Below are 16,815 nucleotides of genomic sequence, written 5' to 3'. Positions count from 1 at the left end.
AATAAATAGTTAAAATTAAGAGAGAGTAAAGTAAGTAACATAATAAGGTAGATAAGAGTCTTATATATATTATTCTCCCTCTTACTTTACTTTTTTTCTATTTCAAGTATTTGTTATTATTTTTTTAAAATAAATGTAAAAAATGAAATGACTCAAAACCCAGAAAATGAAATGAGGGAGTATTTATTTTCGGCTATAACTACCCCAGGCCCCAAGTCTCCCTTTTCCAAAAGCGACGCACCATGCAACAAGCTATCCCATATAGAAATTGGGCGCCCACCTCCTCTCCGCCCGCCTCTGTGCGGGAGCAGGTGGCAGAGAAGCCCGTGGTTGTTTTCGCGCGGCGAGGCTGCTGCATGTGCCACGTGGTGAAGCTCTTGCTCCACGGCCACGGCGTCTATCCTTCCATCTTCCACGTCGACGACCACAACGAAGCCGAGGTAAACGAGGAGCTGTCGAAGATCATCGGCGCCGCCGCCCCGCAGCTGCCGGCGGTGTTTCTCGCCGGAGAGCTGTTTGGAGGGATTGAGAAAATCATGGGCGCGCATATTTCTGGTGAATTGGTCCCTAGGCTTAGAGAAGCTAGAGCTCTTTGGCTTTAAATATTCAAATAATTATTATTGTTGTTCTAACTTAGTAGAAGTTTAATGGATGGTAGAAGTTGCTAAACATCTTGCATTATTATGTAAAAATTCTCTGATATCAGTGGCTACTTTTGACTTTGGCTATATTGACTATTGTTTAATCAATCAGTTGTCCATTTAAACTAATTACATGAAATCTGATATTGCTTTCAAAATTGAACGCGTGGCGTAGTTAAAAAAATTATGTTTCCATCACACAAATGAAAAAATTTATCGTGAAATATTTGGTTTATCTCTTCCATTACATTAATAGTTTGTAGAATAAAGGGATTATTTAATTTTACAATTATAGGATTGTGATCTATGTAAAATTAGATATTAATATAAAACACAAAATCATATAGATGACATGTTTAGATCATTGTTAGATTATTTTAATAAATGATAACTTAAATGATCTAAAAATATACCAAACTCAAATTTTATAAAATAATTTAAAACATTAATAATGACCTTTCGTGTTTAGTTAATTATTGACCTTCCATTCACCTAAATTTAAGGCCATAGAGTAGTAATGTATTATACTGAAAAAAGAAAACAAAAATCTTATTCCTGACTCGAAGTATATAAATGCTAGTCTACTCCAATGTGAAACACACTATGTAGGCTTGATGACAATTTAGAAAAATAAAAAAAATAGAAAATAAGATGACAATTATTTTCTTATCGATAATTAAAAATAGCAAGTCACAAAATTAAATGCGAATAAATCTAGTTGGTATATTTCAACATCAGATGCATCAATCGTTAAGATGAATATAAAGTAACATTTGAGTCGCTACTTTTCTTTGTCTCTGGAGAATTGAATAATACTCCACAACAATTGTGGTCTAAAACTACATGTAAAATCAATAGAATTAAAGAGGAAGATGAGTTGTTTGTGTGCTGCTGTGTGTGTTTTGTTAAACTTAAATCCGATATTCAAACCTTTTATTTTTTAGTACTTAGGAATAGGAACAGGAAGAGCGATTTTACGTTCTACCCCAATATATTATACACAAAAGTAGTTATTTAAGTAGTACTTCCTCTGTCCCACAAAAGATGTCCCATTTGTGGGATGATATGAGATTTTAGGAGGTTTTGTTTTGTGTGTTAGATGAAAAGAGAAAATATAATTTTTATATTAATGTGAGAGAGAACGTTTTCTAAAAATAAAAATGTGACATCTTTTGTGAGACAAACTAAAAAGGAAAGTGTGATATCTTTTGTGGGACGAGGAACTATATAATAAATTCAAATAGGAATTATGTGGCCTTATTTGTTGGTAAATGAAATAAAATAAATTATACGGAGTAATAATATTTCATAATTCATATGGTTATAAAGAGAGATCATAAACTACTACTCCATATATTAGTCTTATGAGTAATTCCTTATATCTTGTAAGCTAAATTTAATTGATCCAACGGTTGATCTGGACTGAAAATAGAAAATGCTTGACAGAATTGCATGGACTGAAAATGAAAAATGACTGATCTAAGTATATAGACTTCAAATTTGGGTCAATTCGATATAGGGCTGGTCTAACTCAATTAAAAAAGTTCAATCCTGCCAAAATTCATCGTAGAAAGTTCGAAAGAAGATATTGACAAATGAAACAAAAATAATTACAACTCCCAATAAAATAATTTATGGTTTGAACTCTATGGATATTTCTCATATTAAAATCTTCAAGATTGTACGATTCTCATTCCATCCGAATTATTTATTCCCAAAATCTTCAAGATTATACGATTGTCATTCCTTTTGAATTATTTATTCCCAAGCCCGGTGAGCTCGAATACAAATGGAACTTCTATGATCCGACACCATCTACTATTCTTTAAAGACCACAAGTTGTCATGATCTCTAATTATTGACAGAACATTATAAACCATAACCATTCTAAATGATTAAATAAGTACATAAATTATATATAGAATAATTAAAAAAATTAAATACTCTTTCCGCACGAGATTTTATGAGTTATTGGTTAATGATTTTAATTGAGAAGAGAAAAAATGGGTGTAAGTATTAAAATAAAGAGATAAAGAAAGATAAATATTTTAATAGGAGTGAAAAAAGTAATTGAGAGTATTAATTGGAGAGAGAGTATCCCAAAAAAGAGATGTACATCATCTTAGTTGAGGCAAATCAAAAAGGAAAATGTGTCATCTTAAGTGAGACAACAAGCGCAGTTGTTAATAAGGATAAATATATTTTTAACTCGAAAAAAGAGTAAATATATTTTTGTACATTCCGATGTATTCAGTTTCTTAAATAAAATAATACCAAAATATATAAAGAATTGAGTCTGTGAGATTATTTTAGTTGGAATGGTTAATTATGACTAATTATCACATGATTATTCAATTAAGATTAAATTATGATATTCAATCTAACGAACAAACCATAATACTTATTTAATCACAAATATAAGTTATCTTGCAAACTGAACTCCTTAAATGATTAATCGGACACAAACCTATCATAATTTAATGAACCTGAATATTTAGGCCGCATTTAATGGAAACCATATAATTAAGGAGGTGCTAGATGGTGATGGCGATGGGGCAATAGGGTGATTGGAAACGAATTAATACCAAAATGTGGAAATTGGGGATGGGCAAACGTACGATTTTATGTTCACCACTCAATGTGTCTCTTTGTATGGTGGAACCTTTTTATTTTATTTGTTTATTACAGTTTTATGGACTAAGGTCTGGATTCTATAATATAGTACGAGTCACTCCTTAAAAGTGATTGATCCTTAAAACAACACAAAACATAATACTCCTTCCGTCCTCCATTAACAGTCACAGTTTGACCGGGCACGGATTTTAAGAAAGGTAAAGAAAAGTTGGTTGAAAAAGTTAGTGGAATATGGGACCCACTTTTTTATATTGGTTTTATAATAAAATGTGAGTAAAGTGAGTTAGTGGAATGTGAGACCTACTACCATTTATGGTAAAAATAAAGTGTGACTCTTAATTGGGGACGGACCGAAATGGAAAAAGAGTGATTTTTAATGGGGGATGGAGGGAGTAGATAAGTTGGATCCAGCTAAAAAAACTAAATGTAAAATGAAATTAATGGGAGATTAGAAAGGAGAAGAAGTGTATGTGATGAACAATTAGATCTATCATATACTCAAACTTATTTTTTAGATGTTATAGTGACTTAAACTAAAAATTCTAACTATATTTTATGAAAAACAAAGAAAATATTAACAGTATAGTTTTAAAATAGTAGCAAATAAATGAGTTGAAAACATGTGATTATTTTTTTTATTGAGGTTCTAACTTCTACTTAACATTCCAAAAACTAAGTATAAAGAAACTAAAACTTTGGACAACTAAAGAATTAAAATAAAAAATATGAAACTCATAAAATCAAAATCATAGACTCAGAATTTTAATTTGTTGCATGATATAGTGAATTGAGATATGAACTCTAACGTCTTAGAACGAAAAAGAGAAAATATCACTATTATAGCTTTAAAACATTAAATAGACTTAAAAACATCTGACTATTTTTCTTATCATGGTTAGACGTAACATTCCATAAATTAAGAATTTAGAAATATTAAAATTTTTTAAGTAAAGAATTAAAATTAAAATTATGAAATTCTTAAAATTAAATTCGTAAACTCCATCAGTATTATTTTATCAGATGTGAAATTTTAGTTTGTTGCCTGATATGCTGAATTGAGCTAAATTTTTTAATAATTTACAAATTAAAAAGAGAAAATGTTAATTATATATTTCTTAAATATTAAAAAATGAGTTAAGAACATATGATAATTTTTTTATTAAAGTTTGGATGTGTCAATCCAAAAATCATGAATTTATAGAAACTAATATTTTGGAAGGTGAGGAATTAATATTATAACTATGAATTTCTTAAAATTAAAATCGCAAATTCAATTAGTATCAATATATTAAACGTATATCAAAATTTAAATTTGTTGCATGTTATAGTGAATAAAATTAAGAAGTACTTGAGTTACTATTTTAACAAGAAAAGGAGAAAGTGTTAACATCATACCTTTAAAATGATAAACCAACGAGTTCAAAATATATGATTATTTTTTTGATGAACTTCAATGTAACGTTCCAAAAATTTATGGATAAATTATGAGAGCAATGCGGAAAAATTATGTAGAAATTTCTAATAAATTTGATACTCAGGTCCAACATGTATCGAGAATTATATTTTATATTTTTATAAAATTTTTAAAGTATTTGAATTTTGAAATTATCTGTTTTATTTTTTTAAAAAAATGGTGAAATTGTTAAACTGTTTTTCTTTTTATATATAATTTCCGTTCTTTCATTTCTCAAGTATATTACAAAAAAATTAAGTGAATTTAGGAAAATAAGTGAAAAATATGGGTCCCCGCTTCTATAACCTTCCAACGTAATATTAGGAATATGAGAAACTTGGTTCATAATTCCATTATATTTATATATATTTTCCTTCATTCAAGCTATCCTTATTTAAGATCTTAATTAACTCTTACATGCGAATAATGGATTATATGCAAGGGCATTATATATGCATACTATATATTTAATCAAAAATAAAATAAAATAAATTACAATTTCAACATTATTAGGAGTAAATACATAACTCATACAAAATGTTTCACCTTTGTTTCACATTAGTACAAAAAGTTTGAAGTTTATATAAATTATACAAAATGTTTCATTCGTGTTTCAATTTAGTACATTCTGCTATTTTTGTTTGGATGTCGCTAACTCTTTGTGTATGTGAACTGCAAAATGTTTCATAATTGTTTCATGTTAGTACAAAAAGTTTTATAATTGTTTTATATGGTACGAAATTTTTTATCATTGTTTAATGATTGGTGCATCACAAAGTACAAAAGTTAACGGTGTTTAAACAAAAATAACGGAATGTACTAAATTGCAACAAGAATGAAATATTTTATATGATTTACATAACTTCAAATTTTTTGTATTAATATAAAATATGAAACATTTTGTATGAGTTATGTATTTATTCCAGTATTTATGGTAAAACCATAATGTCAAAAAAACATTTCACATGTAAGAATTAATTAATTGTGGTTGCTGATGAGAAATGCTGTATTTATTGTGAATAAATAGTTTCAGCAAACTTTCTATTCCCATGAAATAACCATTTACATTCAACTAGACATAGACTCTCAATGAATTAAATGTTAAACTAGAAATATACTATGCGATAGCACGGACAAACATAATAATGGAGTCCATTAAATTTACAGATCACATTAATTTTTAGAACAAAAAAGTATAATTCAATCATTTTTTTTTATTTCCATTGTCCCAATCATCAAGCCTATATTTCAAATATATAGGCTTGTTTCACTAGACGTTATTAAATTCATTTATTAATATACTCCTATTAAATTGTTTGTGTAATTCTATCAGTAATTGATCATCAAAATAAATATGAAGGTATTAGAAATATAACGCACAATTATTTTTTTCTTAATGAATATTCACAATCCTTGTAAAATTCGGATTAGCATATATAATTGGTATATATGGATGTCGTTTATCTTTTTTTTCGCTCATAAGATCGTAATCTATGATGTTCAATACAATCAATAAAATATACTCTCCTCGTTTCTTAAAAATAAGAGTTTTTGAAACAACTCGAGTTTTAATGAAAAATTGATAAAATAAAAGAGAAGATAGAATGAAAAATTATGTTGTGTAAAATGAATCCCACCTTATAGAGAGAAAAAAACTTTTCGAAAATTGAGTGTTTGTTTTTTTAAGAAACAAATCAAAAAGGAAATAGTTTTCAGTTTTAGGAAACAGAGAGACTACAAAAGAAAATGCAAACAAGTTGGTATAAGCACAAAACATATCAATATTGCTAATGCGATCAAATTAAATTTCGAATTTATTTTTGTGTTCATTACTTTGAGAAATTTATTCTTGTGTTCATTACTTTGAGGTTAGAGAGAAAAAGGGTTATGTATGCAAACTTTACTTCTCATGTAATTTCTAAATTTGTTGATCTTGATAATTATATACTTCTATAAATTATTTAAATAAAGGATAATATTAACAAAAATGTTGGCGAAGATTAAATGTCTTTTTTTCCATTGAGCGGCCCTAATTGTAACCAACAAGGTTTAACATATCTTTTCTTAGTTCAAAAAGTAAAAATATGAGATCGAATTTAATAAAATTCAAAGTAATTATTAATGGCATTTTTTGTATTGAGTGAAACTATAAAATTGGCCTCTATGTATGACAAGTCGAACGCTACAGGTACCCATATTTTAAAAAATGCATTATAAGCCTCTACGTATGGGTATAATATCATTTCGGACCCTTTTTCACTATTTTGAGTCTCTTATACCCTTTTTTTTTATAAAAATAAAAGGCTCAAACCATGAGTGGTGAGCACAAGTTCGCAAGGCGGCAAAGCCAAGTACTAAAACTATTCCAGCTAACAAACTCCCTTAGAACTCAAACGCTACCAAAACCCTAACAAGACCATTACACTAATGTAAAAGAACCTTAGAGAAAACCAACGAAAAACAAAAACAGCCCAAAAGAAGTACTATGTTTATTTTATTAAAATACCAATGACGTTTTAGTCTTTCTCATTTTTATTACTATGTACTATGTTTATTTTATATTAAAATATTATTTTCATTTAATCCATAAATATTGTAAATTTAATTAGATTGATAAATTAAAATACTTATAAATAGTTATTATAAGAATGATTTATGTTTTTATTTTAGTTTAAAATAAAATAAAAACATAAATCATTCTTATAATAACTATAGTAAAGAAGTAAAATATTTTAGTTAAACTAAAATAAATCCTAATTTCTCAATTAGGTTAGTATTAAAATTAAATAGAAGATGTTTAACTAAAATATTAAATATAAATCCTAGTATTTCGACAATCCATCTTCTATTTAGTTTAACTAAAATAAAAACATAAATCATTCTTATGATAATTATTGATAAGTATTTTAACTTATCAATCTAATAAATTTACAATATTTATGGATTAAATGAAAACAATATTTTAATATAAAATAAAAAATACATAGTAATAAAAATGAGAAAGACTAAAACATCCTTGGTATTTCATTGCAGGCGCATACGCCGAAAGCCTGGCAGCCGGCTGCGCCCGTGTGTGCATCAGCGCCAGGAGTAGCTCCGCAAACGCGGGAACAAATAAAGCGGGTAAATTGTTGCGGGGTACGAGAAGTGCGAGGCGAGGGCGGTGGCGAGAGTGCGCGAGATGTGCGGGACAAAGCGTCGTCGTACGATTTTCATTATACGAGCGATTTCAAGCAACTACGGAATGCAGGCGGCATTGAGGGACAACGAGGTGTTGCCCGGCTCCCGACGCGAGAAGAAGAGGGCGTCGAAAGCGCACCTTCCGCGTGCCACAAGCGACGAGCGCGCATCTCCAATGGACCTCCTTGATCCGGTGTTCGAGGATGAGAGTTCCGCAGCGTATCCGGCATTTCAGCGTCAGTTGCCAAGACGAAGCGAAGCGACCACATCCGCCGCGCGCCCCGCATTACGGATCCGTCGCCGACCCAGGGTTCGACAGCGGGTTCGCGACACCATTGCGGCCCATGCTAGTTGAGACTACTCTAGACTAGCCTCTTTTTTTTGTATTTAGTGCTTTTTTTAATTTCTTATTTTGTAACTTTTTTTTAATTAAGTTAATTTAGAATCTCCTTTTTTTTAATTGTGTTGTTTTTATTTGTTTATTTTTATTTACATTTGCAAACATAAAAATATAAATACAAAATAGAAGTAAAAATGCTTAAGGCGTCGCTTAGGGCGGGTTATAGTCTGCCCAGATGGAAGGAGTGGAGAATAAAATGCTGATGTGGCAGTGCATAGGACGGGACTTAGGATGTCGCATAGCGCGCCCCAGTGTGGATGGCCTTAGATGTGATTTAAAAGGTTGGGCCCGAATGCAGACCAACTTTCATGTGCTTTGACTTTTACACTGTCGGGTAGTTAATGTGATACGGGCTACGGGTCGGGCTTTCTATCTAAACTGGGGCCCACATATATTAAGTTCTTGCTTTACTTTATAGTAAAATAAAAAATAAAAAAATATAGTAAACCTCTAAATCATAATGATAGCATGAGATAACTACTGCTGCCTAACTCTTAGATTAGAAATTTTAGTATTACCATTTTAATCCGTTATGTCACGAAAGGTCTTGGTTAATTTTTAGTTCCTCGTTTCAATTTAGGTACGCTCAATTTGTTACCCACTTGTTATCTTTCTTATCTATATCCTACTTATCATTTTATCTTTATTCAGGTTTTACCAATTTTATATTAAAATTCATGACCTTCATTCATGAGATTATATTAGGTGGACGGAGAGTATATAAAATCGAGATTTATATTCTACGAATTTTTTCATGCACTTTTCAATATAATTTTCTTAAAATTTGTACTGAACTAAATCAATACTCCTAATCGCAGAGAAAGAGAGTATATCAATCTAATTTTTCTAAATATCAGGTCTATTATTTAATCAATAATGATCCAATGTTTCAGTTTCTAGTAAATTTATCAATTTTAATTGTTCGCATTAGCTTTCACATGAGAATTAGATATCCATTTAAAATTGATTGATACATTTTTGAAAATTACTGCTAGGTCGTCCAACTATGTTAGATAACACTCATCAACCGTTTGACGTCGAAATTGATAACGCTAAAGAACAATGCAATTAATTCACTCTCATATTACAAGAGAAGAATTTACCAAATCAAAATATTCAAATTGTTGATTTGAATATGAAATTTAATTGTAATGCTAAAATTAAATTATTATTTTTTGCGTTAAGTAACTGAATGAACATTGTTGATATTAACACTTGAATGAATTTTGTAATTCTTTTATTAACGTATACATTGATGATATTCAAATATCAATGAACCAACTTGGCAGTTCAAAAACTTCATCAATATATCAGCATTTAATGGGCCCCAATTCATAATTCTCTACAACTAAAAAACAATTTGATGAGATATAATGTTACCTTGATATAATGATAATCTATCACTACCACTGTCAAGAAACAATGAAATTTGGGTGGCAAAGAATACAAAGCAAGACTCATTCAAAACTAGTTGCAAAATGCATACAACAATCCAATCCAAACTATCATCATCATGCCACACTTCCATGATCCGAGCCTTCTTCATAGTAATAAGGCGTCAGCTTCCCTTCTTTGGCAACGTTCTTGTGCAAGCTCCGGCTCCCGATCTCCTGCATCATCTTCACCACACGCCTCATGGAGGGCCGGCTTATAGGGAGCGAGCTCGTGCAGAGCAGCCCCAAGTTCAGCACTCTGCAGACATCGTCCCTATAACAAGACTCGAGTTTCGGGTCGATCACACCGAGGACGCCCTCCTGATCCAGCGTCCAACACACCCACTTCACAAGATCCTTCTCGCCAAACTCAGGATCCACGGGGAGTCTCCCGGTCACCAGCTCAAGAATCACTACACCGAAGCTGTAGATGTCGCTCTTCTCGTTCACTCGAAGCGTGTACGCATACTCTGCATCGGAAGAGGTGGTTTAGTTAGAGTAAGTGGTAACAGTCATGATAGTGTAAACATAGCAACTACTAGTTGTAGTGGATTGTTTGGAGAGAATCCAATAACAAAACTAGTGTTGCTTGTTTTTGTACAAATATGATGCTATCAATGATAAAGGCATATTGCTAATGATTTGGCATGATTCATGTGTGACTCCAATGGCACCTAAAACTGCACTGACACACACCAAAAGTGTAACTAATAATTCACAATCCACAATCACTCACATGGTTAGGATTATTTTTGACCTAAAGCTACAATCATGCTTCAACTAGTAAGGGTGTTTTAGGACTCACCAGGGGCGATGTAGCCGCACGAGCCGGCGATGACGGACATCGACATGGTGCCCTTCCCGCTAGCGTCATCCACCACCTTGGCCAGCCCAAAATCGGCCACACGAGCTCCGTACTCAGCATCGAGCAGTATGTTGTTCGACTTCACGTCGCGGTGGACGATCGGAGGGACGCAGTCGTGGTGCAAGTACGACAGTCCCTCAGCCGCATCGAGGGCGATCTTAAACCGAATCGGCCAATCCAACAACCCACTCTTTGTGCTGTGCATCAAATCCCCTAAACTCCCATTAGGCATATACTCATAAACCAAGAGTTTACTATCTCTTGTGCAGCAACAACACCACAACTTCACTATATTCTTGTGCCTAATCTTCCCCAGAGTCTCAACCTCTGCATCAAAACCATCATCCTGAATGGCCCCTCTCTCCACGTCCGCCCCCGCCTTCGACTGCCCCCACAGCCGCTTCACGGCCACAGCCTCTCCATTGCTCAGCACCACCTTGTAGACCTTCCCCGACGCCCCTGTCCCAATCACGTTGTCTTCATCCAGAGCTTCCGATATCTCACTCTCGGTGAATCCGAGCTTGTGGAAAGACATCAACGTCCATTTCGAACGGTCGAGATTTCTCTTCACTTCATTGAATTTCTTGTACTTGATATAGAACCAAACTATGCCACATATGAGTAGAATTCCAGCTAGAGCAATTAGTGTTCTGAAAAACCAAATGTAGCCCTTGTTTTTCATTTCTTTGCGGTTGCATAATCCCTCAATTTCTTGGCATAGCTCCGAGTTTCCAAGAAAGCTGTCTCTGTACATTTCTTTGGTGTAATCCAGGGGAATGTGGCCGCTGAGATGATTATACGAGAAATTGAGACGATTGAGCTTCAGATTCTGCAACGTAGTAGGGATTTCACCGGAGAATCTGTTTCCCGATAAATCCAGATAGTTTAGAACGGATAATTCCCCGATTTCGCCGGGGATTTCACCGGAAAATTCGTTGTTTGCCAAATTCAGCTCGTTTAGCTTCTTCCATGAATCAATACCCTTGGGAATTCCACCGGAAAATGCATTGTTGTGAAGATCGAGCTTCACTAATTGCCCGAGATTCACTACGCTGACCGGCAACGGGCCGGAAAACTCGTTGTCATTGCCGGAAATCTCCAACAGATTCTCCAGATATCCTATCTCCTTCGGCAGATTTCCGGAAAATCTGTTCACCGATAAAATCAACTGAGATAAGTTCGACGCTCCGGCAATAGTTTTCGGAATTACGCCGGAAAATGAGTTCCCCATCAGCTCGAGTAATGACACGTGAGGAAGCCCCCAAAATGCCGCCGGTACCTCGCCGGAGAAACGATTGTGACCTAACCTTACCCGCAGCAGGCTCCGACACTCGCCGAGACTTGCTGGAATTTCGCCGGAAAATGAGTTCTCAATCAGCAACAGCTCTTCGAGAGCGCCGTTGGAGCATAAACCGTCCGGAATCCGACCGGAAAAATTGTTAGTCGAAACATCGATCCACCACAACGCCGAGTTTCTGCCGAGATCGGAAGGCAATTCCCCCGACAACTGGTTGCGGAAAAGCTTCAATTCATACAAATTCGGAGACTCAGCAATCGCAGCCGGCAATTCGCCGCGCAAATTGTTCTCATAGAGATTCAACGACTCAAGCGGCAATTCGCACAACTCCACCGGAATTCCACCGCTCAACTCATTCGTTGACGCGTCGAGCCGCCGCAGCGCCGTCATGTTCGACCACCCGCCGCTTGGTAGCGCACCGCTCAAGGAGTTGTTGTAGAGCTCGAGCTGAACCAGCGCCGTCAACTCGGTGATCGAACTCGGTATCGAGCCGGACAACGCGTTGTAAGCCAGGTCCAAATCAACGAGTCTACTGAGTCGACCCAGCGAGTCAGGTATCTCGCCGATGAGACTCGTCTGAGTCAGCCACATCACCTCTAAATTAGTCAGATTCCCGAGCTCCGGCGGGATCCGACCCGGCGAAAACGGGTTATAAGACAGATTCAACATCTTCAGCGTCGAAATGTTACCTAAAAACGGCGGAATTACGCCTTCCAGCAGATTCTCCACCAATGCTAGCACCTCGAGCTTCTGGAAGGTTCCGTAGCTCGCCGGAATTTCTCCGGAGAAGTTGTTACCGGTCAAATCGAGATACTTCAACCTCGGTAGCTCCGCGATCCTGCGCGGGAGAGCGCCGGTGAGGTAGTTCTGCGCCAGATCGAGGTGCTCGAGAGCGAGGCAGGCGGCGAGATCGTCGTCGGGGAGAGTGGAATTGATGAAATTGTCGTAGAAGGAGATGGAGGAGAGGCGATCGAGGCGGCAGAGGACGGAGGGGAAGGGGCCGGAGAGGCTGGAGCTGGAGAGATCGAGCGAGACGACGGAGGAGGAGGAGGAATCGCAAACGACGCCGTTCCAGTTGCATGGGGTTTCGTCGTCGGGATTCCAATTGGAGAGGGCGGCATTTGGATCGTCGAAATTGAGCTTCGCCTTTTGGAGGTAGAGGCCTTCTTTGTTTAGAGAGATGGTGAGAGAGGGGGAGAGAGAGACGAGGAGAAGGAGGAGGTGGAATCGGCGGCGGAGGTGGTGCATTTTTGCGGCGGTGGGTTTGTTTTGAGTGGGAAGTTAGAGATGTGACATGTTTTTTTTGGAGTGACAGATTTGAAAATTGGTGGTTTGCATTTATACTCTTATATAGGGGAAAATTGAATTTTTTTATAAATTAGAGAAATGAGGAATAATAACGATTCAAGAATGCTCAATTGCATATGGGCATTAAACAATACGATTGTTATATTCGTAAATATTTTAATACTCTCTTTGTCCAACTGTCTCGAATTTCATTTTTCGTACGTTTATAACTAAATATTCCATTTATTTATTAGTATTATTACTTTTAGTAATAGATTTTATTCTCGAACGACTCGTTATTCTCACATTTTATTTTAAAACTAACTTTATTCGGTTCCCACTAAGTCTCATTTTTGACCGACACAAGTTTCAATAAATTATTTAACTTTATAAATAAAAATAGTGGATAAAGTTAGTGGAATATTTATCTTATTTTTATTCATTAATTTTAATAAAATGCAAGTGAAGTGAGCTATTAGAATGTGGGCATTACTAGCCAAGAATAATGAGAATGAATAAGACCTCTATGCTAAAGTAGGACTCACACTCCGCTAATTTTTTTACTCACTTTTCATTACATTTTTTTAAACTTGTGTCAAGTCAATTTATGATACCTAATCGTAGACAAAAGAAATACTCCCTCCGTCCCGTATTACTCGCATTTTTCATTTTAAGCCGTAAATTTAGGATTGATTTTTTAGTGTAATTAAATTCGAATTCTAAGTATAATGAGACATCACTTAATAAAGGAGCTCTTAACTTAATCTAACATATTAATTAAATACATTAATTCTAATTCAAATATAATAAATAGTGTAAGTAGTTTGTGATAAGTCGAAATAGAAGAGTGCAAGTAACATGAGTCGGAGAGAGTACATCATTCTCTGTCCCATTTTAAGTTATGTCTCCAAAAATTGGGAAATTTAGGGATAGTATGAATTTTAAATAATAAAGTATAAGAGATAAAAGTAGAAATAATTTAAAATATTATTAGTGAATAATAAAGTCCACTTTTTAGAATAGAGAAACTTTGTCAAATACGACAACATATTAATTTGGTAAGAAAGATAAAACAGAAAAATAAGATTGTTATTTGAGAACTGATAGTAGTAATTTTTTGGACTATAGTTGAATTTAACAAAATACAAAACTCTTAATTTCTTTTACTTAATTCTTTCTATTGACTCTCTTCTATTCTCTTTTGTCATAATTATATTTTTGTCTTTTGATTTTATTATCTCTCTAGTTAATTTAATCTCTCTGACAAAAAGCAAAATGAAAAAAATAGCCAACACTAATAGGACGGCGAAGGAAGTACTCCCTTAGTTCCTTAGATATGGTCCACTTTTGCCATTTTGATTCGTCTGCAAAATATTGTCCACTTTGTTTTGTTTTTTGTTTGTTTTTTTTTTTTCCATTTTTAGTAATTGAAGCCCACCTTTCATTAACTCATTACACTCACATTCTATTATAAAACTAATATATAAATGTGGGATCCACAATTCACTAACTTTTTTTCATTCATTTTTCTTCACATTTCTTAAAATCAGCACCGAGTTAAATATGGACAACATTTCGCGGACGGAAGGAGTACTATTAACTGTATGAATTTTTCGATACTATATGTGAGTTTTATGAGAAACAAATGTAGCTTGTGTTATACTTAATTTGCTCTATCATTCTTATTTTTTATTATGGCGAATTTATCCAATACACTCGCATAAGGAAACGATAAAGATTAGCATAGTTTATAAAGAATCTCAATAACTTAGCTTATTACTATAATTCTACCTTGAAAATGTTTCCATTTAAATCGAATGGAGTTTAAGTTTTAACTATATACTAATATATACTAGTTCAAGTTTACATCAAATTGAAGTTCAATATTAAGGAACAGTAAGAAACTCAAGAAGGCCCCCTGAAACTTAATAATGTGCAGCTCAAATCAATTACATTTTGAGAAAAATAAATAATTGTTATGGTCGGTGGAAAATTAAGTTATCAATTCATAATCTTGAAGTGGAATAAAGAAGATAGCAGTGACATCTGCTAGAGAAATGAAGAGAAAAAGTGTGAAAATGCAAGAGCTGCGTTAGATCATTATAGTGGCATGCATGAGTCTTCACAAGTCACAAAAGAGTTGTGAGTGTGAAATGAAAGTTGATTTTTTTTTTTTATAATTAATAATAGTTATAATTATAATATGGTACAATAAATTGAAATGGAGTGGTTTGTCCAAAGTTTCCTAGCCATCAACACAGTTATGGCATGCTGTTTCATTTAAATTGTCGAAACATTTATAGCATGTTCTTTCATTTAAATCGTCTCATTTTGACCAAATGATAACTAAATGCCAAACCTTTTGCTTTTGTTTTTTTATCTTTTTTGTTTTTTCTTTAGTGATTGCAAAATAAGCTTAATTATTAGAGCTAGTTAAAATGAATTTGAAGTGTGATTTTCTTATCTAGTGTGATTTGCAAGCTCTAAAATTGGGGAGTATTTTTTATCTTAATTATTTTTCAAATTTAAACTTCACTTATTTACAATTTTATATGGAGTATATCATATATCATATTAATAAAAACAGTAACCTAATGTTTATCATATTTATATCCGACAAGCATCATAATAAAGATACGTAATGTTAATTTGTTCTTGCATAACATCATTAATTTCCAACTTACAAGTGTACCCATAATCCAGTTCTTATGTAGTCTTTTTTTTGGTTTAATTTGCCACTTCCCATGTTTTGATATTTATAGTCTAAAATTGCAGCCGACAACTTTTTTGGAAGGAGAGACATTGCTTTTAGGGGTTTAGAATGGATAAATTCTCACTTTGGTATGAAATCTACAAACATAAGTATTTCTCCTAATAATTAAAAGAAATTAACAAAATGATCTGATCTACACCACGATCATATGATATACCTAGTCATATTATGATTAAGATGCTTAAACTGTTTTTAGATTTTGAAAGAGGCCTAATTAGTAATACTATTTTATTTATTTTAAAAAATTCAATTTAAATCATAGTAATTTTTTATTATCATCTAAATAGAATTATAAACTATTGGCTACATGGCTACACGCCACCCCAATCTGCATAGACAGCATAGTGAAAAATCGAAATTAGTTTTCCATGCATTTGTTCAATCATCAAGTCTACCAGGTTCTCTGTTTTAACATTTATGGTTGTTCAATAATTCAACATGAAGAGTCCGACCGTTAGTTAAGGGTGATGAAATTTTCTCCCCATCCCTTTCAAAGTCTCATGCATTAATTTAGAACAAATATTGCAAGCATATGATATAATATGTGATTATATATTTGGATTATTATACAATTAATCGGAAAATCAAAATGACTAGAGGGACGGAAAAATCATCATAAATCTTCAACTTTGTATTAAAATGAAATGATAAGTAAAACTAGGGGTGAGAATTCAGGTATCTATGGGTATCCGATCTGAAAAAATTGGTATCCGACCTCAAAAATCATCTAAAATGCACACTTGATATTCGACATGATCTTTTTTCAAGTATTCAAATACCTTCCACGGATATACGACCCCAACGAATCGGGTACGACTCTACCTATTTAATTTTAGTAACTAATAGTAATAT

The 16,815-nt window shown here is 33.5% G+C and overlaps 2 protein-coding genes across 2 annotated transcripts; one reads left to right on the top strand and one right to left on the bottom strand.

The window, feature by feature from the left end:
* Window positions 1-233: 233 nt before the first annotated feature.
* On the top strand, window positions 234-745 carry LOC125209751 (glutaredoxin-C9-like). Its single transcript, XM_048109334.1, has one exon. The coding sequence runs from the start codon at window positions 243-245 to the stop codon at window positions 600-602; it is 360 nt and encodes a 119-aa protein (XP_047965291.1). The 5' UTR covers window positions 234-242; the 3' UTR covers window positions 603-745.
* Window positions 746-9,672: 8,927 nt separating this feature from the next.
* Window positions 9,673-13,206, bottom strand: LOC125216321 (receptor-like protein kinase HSL1). The gene is made up of 2 exons (XM_048118013.1): window positions 10,547-13,206; window positions 9,673-10,211 (listed from the first exon to the last, which is right to left on the bottom strand). Exons 1-2 carry the CDS (start codon window positions 13,149-13,151, stop codon window positions 9,820-9,822), a joined length of 2,997 nt encoding a protein of 998 aa, XP_047973970.1. The 5' UTR covers window positions 13,152-13,206; the 3' UTR covers window positions 9,673-9,819.
* Window positions 13,207-16,815: the final 3,609 nt, after the last annotated feature.

This window comes from Salvia hispanica, chromosome 3, assembly GCF_023119035.1.
Source record: "Salvia hispanica cultivar TCC Black 2014 chromosome 3, UniMelb_Shisp_WGS_1.0, whole genome shotgun sequence".
Taxonomy (NCBI): domain Eukaryota; kingdom Viridiplantae; phylum Streptophyta; class Magnoliopsida; order Lamiales; family Lamiaceae; genus Salvia; species Salvia hispanica.
This window is presented reverse-complemented; position numbering and strand designations above follow the sequence as displayed.

Excerpts from the sequence above, each read along its gene's own strand:
- LOC125209751 (XM_048109334.1), top strand. The coding sequence starts at position 243 with ATGCAACAAGCTATCCCATATAGAAATTGGGCGCCCACCTCCTCTCCG.
- LOC125216321 (XM_048118013.1), bottom strand. The coding sequence starts at position 13,151 with ATGCACCACCTCCGCCGCCGATTCCACCTCCTCCTTCTCCTCGTCTCT. Across the intron at positions 10,212-10,546 it reads GTGCGGCTACATCGCCCCTG|AGTATGCGTACACGCTTCGA; the intron begins GTGAGTCCTAAA and ends CTTCCGATGCAG.